The following is an 11,078-nucleotide window of genomic DNA, read 5'->3' on the forward strand; positions in this document are numbered from 1 at the left end:
TGCCAATATTAAAGATAATTTACCATAAAGACTATCATTGGAATATCAAAAGATATGAAACATTTTGAATTATTAATTTTTTTCAATTTAATACTTTAATTAGATTTAACATTTTAACGAATAACATTTTAATTAAAATTTTTTTTTCCGATTCAAAGTAAACTCGACCAGTTGTTTCAAAATGAAATTCTTAGCGTCTAACTTTTTAATGCCGTTAAATCAAATAATGTTCCATTTTCTATAAGATCACAAGTGTTCCATTTTCATATTAATTATTTTGTATAAAATATTAAAAGGTTTAAATATTCTCTAAATCACACCTTATCCAATGAACAAACCAATTATATTGGAAGTTTACAGCATCTTACCACATACCTTGACACTTTGATAAAAACGATTCTCGAATTTATCATTTATCATCATCTTCTTAAACATCAAAAATAAAAAACATCAAAACAAAAAAACATTTATCTGACTTTTGACATTTTTCAATAACAAAAAATATTCATTTGACATCCAACAGATTTTTAAAGAAGAACAGAAGAGCAAAATGAAGTGTTGTTTTTGGCCTAAACGAAAATAGTTGTAATAAAAAATTTAATATGTGTATATAATTAATTAGCTTTAATATTAATATTTAATAAAGAGAGTAATTTTTTAAAAGATAAAAAATAGAAAATTAAATTTTTTACCAAAGAAATTCAATTAGTTTTTAAAATAAAAGAAAAAATAAAATCTTGTTTTTTTTTTCCAATTTCTACAATGAAAAAAAATTTTGTTCAATCAAATTTTTCTTGATTGGTAAAAGTAATTGGATTTTCCAAAAGAGTAATAAAAAATTTAAATATTGGGTATATAAGTAATATATATATACATACCTATATACAATAGTCACCAAAGAAAAAAAAATTAAGATGAGTTGAAAAAAAATTAAAAAAAAAAAGAACAATTTTCATTAAATTCAATTCAATTAATTTGAATTCTCATGAAGAAAAAAAAAACAATAATAAAAAAAAATTAAACTTATTTATTATGCAAATTCGAACAAATATGTATGTATACATGTTCATACATAAATTTAAGTACATATGTTATAATATTTTATACATTTATTAAAATTAATCTAACTTCAATTAAAATTTAATAAAAAAGATCATAAAATTAAATAGAAAAACAAAATAAAGTAATGGGTTGTATTAATAGTAAAAATGAATTAGACATACATCCAAATATCTACCGTGTAGTTAATGTTGATGAAGAAGGCTATAGACGTTGGTCTGGGCAATTGGAAATAGCTCCAAGGGAATTAACATTATATAGAAAAGGTAAAAGTTAATAAAAGTTCTAATAATTGTTATACTTACATCTCGTTTAATAATAGGTAGGCACTTAAGAACTCCCTAAATGCGACTAAATATCTATAGATATAAGTAGGTTGGTAGGTACCTACCTACCTTTATTTTCAAGTTAATATTTTGTTTACATTCCTTTTTGGTAAAAATATATTTTGATTTTTTTGTTTTATACCTACATACATACATAATACTACAGTATATGTAATAATACCTGTTAAGGGAAAAGTAAACAATGAAAATATACATATTTGTGTAACAAATTATCCATTCCATCGTTATAATATAATAATACAAGAAATAAATATAAATTTCGCGTGTTATCTACCGTACCTATCTAAGAAATAATACATAAACTTTGTATTGAATTTTTTATATTCTTAATAAGTACTTATAAGGAAGCTATATTTTCCGAATTACTATTAAACCATCTTTGTATGGGTATAGGTAGTACCCATCTATTTCCTTACCTTCAATTTCTACAAGTTGAAAATTGGAGTAAATAAGTTCGAGTAAGTAAGTAAGGCGGAGTATTTCCTACATAAATCAGCAATTAAAATGTAAAAATCTTATGTATTAATTTTCAGTAGCACTTATTAATTAGTAGCGTCCCTACCTAAATTCTTATATTGAAAGCTAAAAAATTTGCAATACTTACTTAACACTAATTTTAACTTATCCCATATATCTATATTAACTTTCTTAAAACGAAAACAAACCCTTTGTTCTCTAGTGGTTGATAAGTAGTTTATTTAACAACACGCTCTATTAATGTTTTTTATGTCACACTGGGAAATTTATTATTTTATTCTAAATTAAAACAATTACTGTGGTTCTCCAATCAATTAAACAGAGTTTATTAAATTAGAGTAAAGAATTAGAACAATTTATTTCAATCAATTTCATTTGTTACAAAGTCGTAAAATAACATTATGGTTTTACATACTTAAGTGTACGAAATGAACATTATTAACACATATTTATCTAAATTAAATATTAAGTAGAGGGAATTCACATTTTTTTGAATCAAAAAGAAAAAAAGAAAAATTAAAATCTAAGGAAGTATTTTCTCGAAAATTCTATTTCTGTTACTTAAGTACGTCTATGATTCGTTTTTCTAATACAATTGCTTATAATTATTATTTTGAAATAAAAATAAGTACAATGAATTAATATACTTTTAGGTAAAGAACCCACAAAATGGTCACTTCAACATTTACGACGTTATGGGTTTGATGCTGATTTGTTTACGTTTGAAGCAGGGCGACGTTGCACAACCGGAGAAGGAATATATGCTTTTCGATGTAGACGTGCTGAAAGTTTATTTCATTTATTACAAACATACATTAATCAAGGACTTACTAACGATATTGATGGCACAGTTCAAAATTCAAATGATATGTTAAATTCAATGTCTGGCAGAGTTCCTGTTAGACCGCTTGGATTACTGAGTGATCATAATCCTAATGATGATTATGTAATACCTTCGAATGTAATTGGAAGTACTAATAATGTAACTAATACTAGTCATGTAGAGGGAAATTATATGGAACCAAATCCAATAGATGCACAAAATATTAGAAATTCATTAGGTGGGACGCGTCTTAATTCCTTTGAAAGTAGTAATGGACCTGTTAGTACAGATGAAATGGGAGAATTAAATTCACCTGGATCACCAAATAGCTTTAATATGATATTAGAGGTGACACAATTAAATGAGGCTCACCACGGACATCATCATTTATCATCATCACATTATCAAAATAGCAATGTTTATCAAGAATTTCCTCTAAGAAGTGCAACAGAAAATAACAATAACATCAATAATAAGAATAGAATGAATCCAATTAGTAATAATAATAATATCAATATGCTAAGTAAAAAGCTTTCTTTAGATATTCCGCCTCAAGAACCGGCACCGAGTGTAACAATGACAAATGCAACAAGTTGTAATAGTATCTTAAGTTCAAGTTCTAGAATATCAGGTATAACCCGGACATTTCATGACAAACCTCTTTCATGTTGCAGTCAAGTGATAACTAACTCAAATGAACTTATAACATCACCAACATCATTAGCTCCATCTATACCAACAGCTGCAAATCCCACATCTATAATTGATTCAATGGAATCAAAAAGTCATATGTATGTTAATGTAACTCCTGGCGAAATCGATGGTATTTGTGGTACGCCAATCACCACACACATGAACACATTTACTTTACCAAGGTTATCATCGTCTTTTACCATTGTAGATCCCGCATTAAGATGCTATGAAAATTTGGAACCAAGTGAAATGAGAGCTATAATTTCAAACAACTCCTCAATTATTAATGCAAATGCAGCTCCAACATGCAGAACTTTACATCAACGTTATTCAAAACCTGATATATTTGCTAATGTAGAGCTTCCACCGGCTGAAAAATCAGAGCCGTCCACACCTACAGCAAATCTAAGTGGCGCACCATCTTTAACATTAAGTGGATGCTCAACCACACCAAAAAAGGACGCAAAAAGTGATGTCAAAGTTAATTATATTGTTTTAGATCTCGATCCACCAGCACCAAATAACACAGTCTCCACTGCAAACACAGCCGGAAATAATACAACATCAATTACTGCAAATAATAGTTCAACTGTTATTACTACTCAACATGCATCAGCAACTCGAATAAATTCAACTCATAAAATGATGGAATCTGTGACAAGTCCTACAGCTAAGGGAAATCTAAATAATGCTACTAGTGTTATTACTAACAAGGATACCAAATTAATAATAAGTAGTAGTCGAAGTGGAAGTGGTATTAGTAATTTATTATCACCTGATAGCCCGAAAAAAAATTCAATGTCAGGTCTTGGTTATGCAACAATTGACTTTAATAAAACAGTTGCATTGTCCAATTCTATAGTACCAGTAGATGAAAACTGTGAAGGATCTCGGAGAACAAGACATAGCAATCCAGCTAGGCACAGCAATTCAATTAGTGATTAAATACTTATTTTAAAATTCGTTATGAAAAATATAAATTTGCTTCAAAAGTTCAAACTGATGAGGTGTTTTGAATTCATCTAAGGTTTGTTCAACAAAAAAGTGTATGTATATAAAAATATACCTGAAGGTTGTGGTTTTCCAAAAACAAAAAAATAAAAAAAAAAAGCAGAATAATATTAGAACGTATGTTATTTGATTATATTAAAAGTACATAAATAATATATTTTGAAAATTTAGGGAAGATTTGATATTTGAATTTAATTTTTACAAATATTATACAAAATTTATTTCAAATCATAATTTTCATTATAAACTGTAACAATTAAAATAATATTTACTTTTTCACTGGCACTAATTTATATAATTTATTATTTTTCTAACAAACTAAATTAAATTCCAATCAAAAATAACTATTTGAAAATTTAATTAAACTGGAAACATTTAATACCAAAAAGGCAATAAAATACAACAATCAAGCTTTATTCAAATAAAGAATCACTTTTCTTTATTATTCAAAAACGAAAAAATATTTTAATAAAAAAATAGAGAAGGTAGTTAGAAACAAGTTGCTACTTTCTTTTTAAGATTAAGAATAGTTTGTGCCAAAAAAATATTCAATTTTTGTAAATTAAAAGTAACAATTTGCTCAAATATGTACAATAAATAATTTTAATTAAATTCAAATACATACCTATATAATATACAACATAGTAAATGAAATTTGCTTTTGAAATTTTTTTTATACATAATACTTATTCATATTATATAAATACTTCACATACTTCACAAATAAAATGGAACATAAATAGTAGACTAAATTTAAAACAAAAAAAAAAAATTTTTGTAATCAAATTTACTAGTACATAATTTAATTATAGCCAAAGATGACAATTATTTTTTAATTTTAAATTATTAACTATTTTGCAAATTGAATATATTTAAATTTTGTGATTTTTGCATTGTTTGAATTTACAATATTATTCATTAATGTATATATAATTAAGTGAACATAAAAAATGCTTTAAATATTTAAAGAAAAATATTGTAAAAATTATAAATGTAATTTTCAATTGAAAAAAGAGTTATTATAGAGAAGTAATAACAACTTGTATAATTTAAAAACATTTTATATACATATTATATAAAATCATACAAAAATTATTTATAAAAATCAAATTAAAAATATAAAATAAAAACAAGAAAATAAAATGCTCCAAAATACAAAATATCAAAATACTAAAATTGATTCAACAAAAAGTGGCAATCTGAAAACTTGAATAATTTGGAATACATAATCTAGTTTAAGATAAAATTTCTATTTATTTTGCTTTGTTGAACAATTTTGCATAAAAATATTTGCTGAATTTCTAAATTTAGAATCTTCAGTAATTAATCAAGAAAATTTATTCATAATATTATTATTTATTTAATTGATATTAGATTTTATGTAGATATATTAAAATTTATATTATTTATACACAAATATTTTTAATTTTTAATATTTTTTTGACAAATCTTTGTTACAATCAAAACCACGGCGTAATTCAAAGTGTTAAAGCTTGCCACTTATAAAAATATAAAAAATTTTAAACAAATTATTTTATCAAAAATGTAGTAAAATTAATTAAAATTGAAATTTAAACCAAAAATGTTATAAATTGTTATGATGTTTTATTAAGAAACATTAAGAAGAAGCAAAAGAAAAGCTTTTTGTAGAATAAAATAGATGTTTTTTTATATGTTTATTATTGCAAATATTATTACGATTATTAAGTGTTTCACGATGATGAATAAAAAAAATGCCAAAAAAAAAATGAAATAAAAATTAATATTATATATGTAGGTATTTATAAAATTATAAATTTATATGTATATAACCTCTCTGTACTGTAATTTTCTCGAATTTAAAATATGAACACTATTTAAATTTATATATAATTCCATTCAATGTTAAAAAAATATTGTTGTTATTAAGTTTTAAAAATGACTTTTTAAAAAAGAAATTTTATGATGTTTTAGTCTTTTAATTAAAAAAAAATTTTAACTTTGCGATTTATAAAATAACAACAACAATTTAAAAATGATTTTTTTAATCCTCCTTAATGGCCAAATAAAATTATTTTTAATTCGTTTAATATTTAAGTTTGATACTATATTTACATTTTAACTACCAACTGTATGTACCTCTAACCTTATATCCAATTTACTCTTCCATTGTACCTTTTTACATGCTAAACGTACATATACATATGTATATATATATATATAAATAAAAAATTTAATGAAAATAAAATGTTAAAAAAAAAACTAAAAAGTTCAGTACAAGTAATGGAAAAAACAATAAAGAATAAAAAAAATTTTAAATGTAAAACAGATTAAAAACGAAGAAAAACAAAAATTAGGGAAAAAATATGATAATTAAAAGAAATTTTTAAAATTTCTAATTTCAAAATTAAAATATAAAAATAAATTTTTGTTTTTTTTTTTAAATTTATTTATTAAATTTTTAAATTTAGAGATCAAATTTAGAAATATAGAAAAAATACCAGAGTCACTGTATGGCAGAGGCATTGGCGATAGAAACACATATTTAATATGTGAATTTAAAGGTTTTCAAATTAGTGCTTATATTAAAATGAAATTGTATTCGTTGCTTTTTGTTATTGATTTTAAACGGAAAAAGTTTTTCTTATATTATTACAAAATTTGGTGTTAAAAATAAGGTATTAAGAACTAAAAGCATTTAAGCACTGAAACTTTTAAAATTTGTTTTCATTTTACATAAGCTTTAATATTCATAAAAATACAAAAAGTAGAAAGCAATTTTTATAAAAACCACTTGTTTTTATTTTTACATGCATACATATATTACTAGCTTTTACATATTCCGAAAATTTGGGGCTCATTTTTCTACATGATTTTTAAATTTCTAATAAAAATTCTTACAAAAGTTAATTCATTTCAGTAGAAATATGTAAATAATAGGTACACACTAGCCTTTCAATTGCCGCGTATCACAGTTTATATCAGTGTTAAAGTTAAATTTTATAATTAATAATTGAAATTTAGGACCCTGCAATATCCGTGTAGGTTACTGAAAAAATGTCAATTTAAAACTATGATTAATAATTTTGGTGCAATTTTTTTTTGATCGAATATAAACCTGTACAAAAGTTAGGTGTTATCAAAATTTTTAAGTTAGATGTATCTCAAAATTTATTCAAAATATTTATGAAGGAAAATAGAAATTGCTTTCTATAAATTTTGGGAAAAAATTAGTTAAAGTTAAAGAATTCAATTTTAATTTTAAAACAATTATAAATAAAATATGAAAAATTTGTTCATAGAGTTTCATTAAAATTAATATAAAAACAAGTAAAACATCGAATCAAATTTATACTTAAAATGTTCAAAAGGAAAATAAACTCAATAAAATCAAAAAGGAAAAAGTAATCCTTAAATAAAATTATGTTTTCTTATGAAAAATAGAAAAAAAAAGAAAATAAATAAAAAATTATTGTAAAATTTGTAAAAGAAAAAAATTTTTTGTGTGCAATTTTTGGCACATCCGTTTTTTTTTACTGTTTGGTAAAACTTCAATAAACCAAAGTTTTTAAAATTAATTATTTTAATTTTTTTAATATTTAAATTTTAAACAAAAATTTTAAATTGATAATTTCCATAATTGATAAAATATAAAATAATATTTATTAAATTATTATTTGCATGCGTAAATTTTCTTTAGTCAGAATTTTAAATTTGTTTATATTGAAGAAAAAACTTATTTTTTTGGTATTTAAAACACCAAATTAAACAAAATTACAAGAAAAAAGAGAAGAAATTTTGTTTAAGTTATCTATACTTTTATTTTATCAAAAAAAAAAATATATAAATTCTTAACCGTTTTTATTAGGTTGCTCTAATTATTTAATATCTACCGTCAATTTATGCAGATTTAAAAATATTTTGAGTGAGAATTAAATATTTACTTTAACGATGATAAAAAATAGATGAAAGCACAATAAAACACAAATTAAAATACACAATATCATTTTTATTACGTTTAAGAAAAAATATGTAGCAAATAAATAAGATGATTGTAATTGAAATTCAATATAAATTTAAGTTTGCAAATATATTATAAAGCCAAAGAAAATAATTAAATAAATAAACAAGAAAAACACCAAAGAAATATTAATTTGGATATTAAGAAAAAAATAATTATAGTTCAAAAAAGCAAATCAGCTTGTTATTTTTTCGTTAAATTAACACAAATTTTGGAAAAGAATCTAATTAATTGCTCAATCAAATTTAATTAATATCAAAAAAATATTTGATTAATAAACAATATTTTTCTTTTCATTTTAATATTTTAATCATTAAATCATTAAAGAATAAAATAACACAAACTTTCTTTAATTCGAAAAAGAGCAATTCTGAGCTGCTGCAAATTGTTAAAATACCATTTAAAAAAAATACCAATTAAAAATATTAAAAATATTTTATATTTAGAGTGTCAACTTCAATCGTCTACTCTTAGTTCATCATTTCCTTTCAGTTTTCGTTCGGTAGACATTTTTTGGGGTAACAAAACAGTTTTCCCTTCGAAAAATTATATCAAGATTATTTTAGAAAGTTGAAAGATATACTATATATTTTAGAAACCATACATAACCGGTTAAAAACAAAAACAATATTTAATAAGTATATTGTTTTATAATAAGTTTTATTACTTTACAATATGTATTTGGATTGGGCCATTTTGATTCTGAGAAACTATTATACTGACGTATTTCGTGCTCTATACAAAAGAACTTTTTTATCATGCTCGAAGCTAATTTTCTTTTATGGAAGAAAATTAATTCTTTTTCAAATTAAAAAAAGTTTTCTTTATTTTAAAATATGAATTTAAAAATTTGATATTCGTCAAAAATCTCCAATTATCGATTTATTTTATGAATATTTTTCAAAATAAAGTAATCTTTGTAATAAATTGCATAATAATGAATTTTATATGTTATAAAAATATATTGTCATTAATTATTAGGTATAAATAACAATAATTGTATGTTCATTTAATAACGAAAAAAAAATATTTTATATTGGTTTCGTATATGACATAATGGACAAAAGTGGACACAATAAATAAAATAATAAACTGACTGTCTTAAAATAATGTTAAAAATTAAGTTTTTAGACATAAAATTATAATTGAATTGAGCTTGATTAAAGCTTTCTTTTAATTTGTTTTATTATAATTAACATAGTATTAATTTTTATTATAATTATATATTGCTTGAATAAAGTAAGTTTAAAACAACAAAAAAAAAAAATAAAAAACATTATTTTGTAAAAATTAATTTAAGTTTGAAAAAAAATTAAATAAAAAAGCACTTTTACATGCTTCATACATAAATGAGCTTTAAAATATTTTCAGAAATAAATTAAAAAAAAAAAAAATTAAAATAAATGAAAGAAATAAAATAATGTAATAAAAATAAAATAAATTTCAATTTTTGTAAATTACAAGGAAAAGAAGAAAATAACGCAAAAAAATAATTAAAAAAATATAATTGAATTTTTTTATTATTTATGAATTCTTTCACTTATGAAATTTATAATTTTTAAAGACTTTTTAAAAGACACTCTTATTGTATAATTATATTAAATTTAAAACTTTACTATTTTGTGAATTTGAAAATATTAAAAATGAACAAACGAATAAAACAGTGACAGCTTTATACAATAATATTGAAAATAAAGAAATTTAATAAAAATTTTTTATTGATTTTACAAAATTCATTATGGTTGTAAATATGAAATTATCTCCATTATATTTGAATATGTAAATCATATATTTTATAAATTTGAGGATTAAAAAAAACTCTATAACTAGTATATTTTGAAATATAAATATTATAGAGTTTTTGTTTAATTAAAATAAATATAAATATTGTACTTACACATATTTATTGCTTCATGCAAATCTAATGGAGAATTTATTCAATAATTTAAATCTGAAAAGATAACGCAATAAATTTATTGCATGGGATAATTTGTTTTGTGGGATAACTGAAACGCGATACTTTATTAATCTCTCTTATCAAAAAAATCTTTCAAATTAACTTTTACTAAATGTAGTTTTTAATATTGAAAATAACTTAATATCAAATATTTTAAAAGAAAATTTAATACATTTATTTTTTTATAGTAAAATTAAAGAAAAGTATTTAAATTTACTAAAAGACATCGTTATCAAAGAGATATATTCTTTGATATATCTTTCTTAAGATATCGTTGTCGTTGTTAAAAGACATATTCTTTGAGTTAAATAGTTATCGCAGTTTATTTATGTTATACACTTGCAACCTAATTATGTGGGTATGTCATTTTATATGTATGTAATACGAAATAAATATCACTTGAAAGTTACATTACACACATATTATGTTATACACACTTTCTTTTCACTAAAAATGTAAAAAGTCGAGATGCTTGATAAAGCTCGTCTTTTTAATTTGAAATCAGTCTACTTGCTTTAAATGTTTGTTTTTTTAAATAGCTAAATATTAAAATAATTATTTCTTTGATGGTGGTTTTCATTTATGTTTTCTGCGCTGAAAGTTCTACATTGGAACTTAAAATTCTATGTGTACCATCATTAAACAGTAATCAAAAACTTAAGTTAGGTTTTCCATGTTGATGCAGTCTGCTATTCAAAAATAATGTCTGAA

The 11,078-nt window shown here is 22.1% G+C and overlaps 1 protein-coding gene across 2 annotated transcripts; it reads left to right on the plus strand.

Moving 5' to 3' along the window:
• The first annotated feature begins 924 nt into the window (after positions 1-924).
• Positions 925-4,736, plus strand: LOC129612443 (mucin-2). Of its 2 annotated transcripts, XM_055526035.1 has the most exons (3): positions 925-1,325; positions 2,537-3,538; positions 3,608-4,736. In XM_055526035.1, the coding sequence occupies exons 1-3, from the start codon at positions 1,187-1,189 to the stop codon at positions 4,342-4,344; spliced, it is 1,878 nt and encodes a 625-aa protein (XP_055382010.1). In that variant the 5' UTR covers positions 925-1,186; the 3' UTR covers positions 4,345-4,736. The 2 variants fall into 2 exon arrangements, with proteins under 2 accessions (XP_055382010.1, XP_055382009.1); XM_055526034.1 differs by having other exon boundaries at positions 992-1,325; positions 2,537-4,736.
• The last annotated feature ends 6,342 nt before the right edge of the window (positions 4,737-11,078 follow it).

This window comes from Condylostylus longicornis, unplaced genomic scaffold (assembly GCF_029603195.1).
Source record: "Condylostylus longicornis isolate FDR11 unplaced genomic scaffold, ASM2960319v2 ptg000072l, whole genome shotgun sequence".
Taxonomy (NCBI): Eukaryota; Metazoa; Arthropoda; class Insecta; order Diptera; family Dolichopodidae; genus Condylostylus; species Condylostylus longicornis.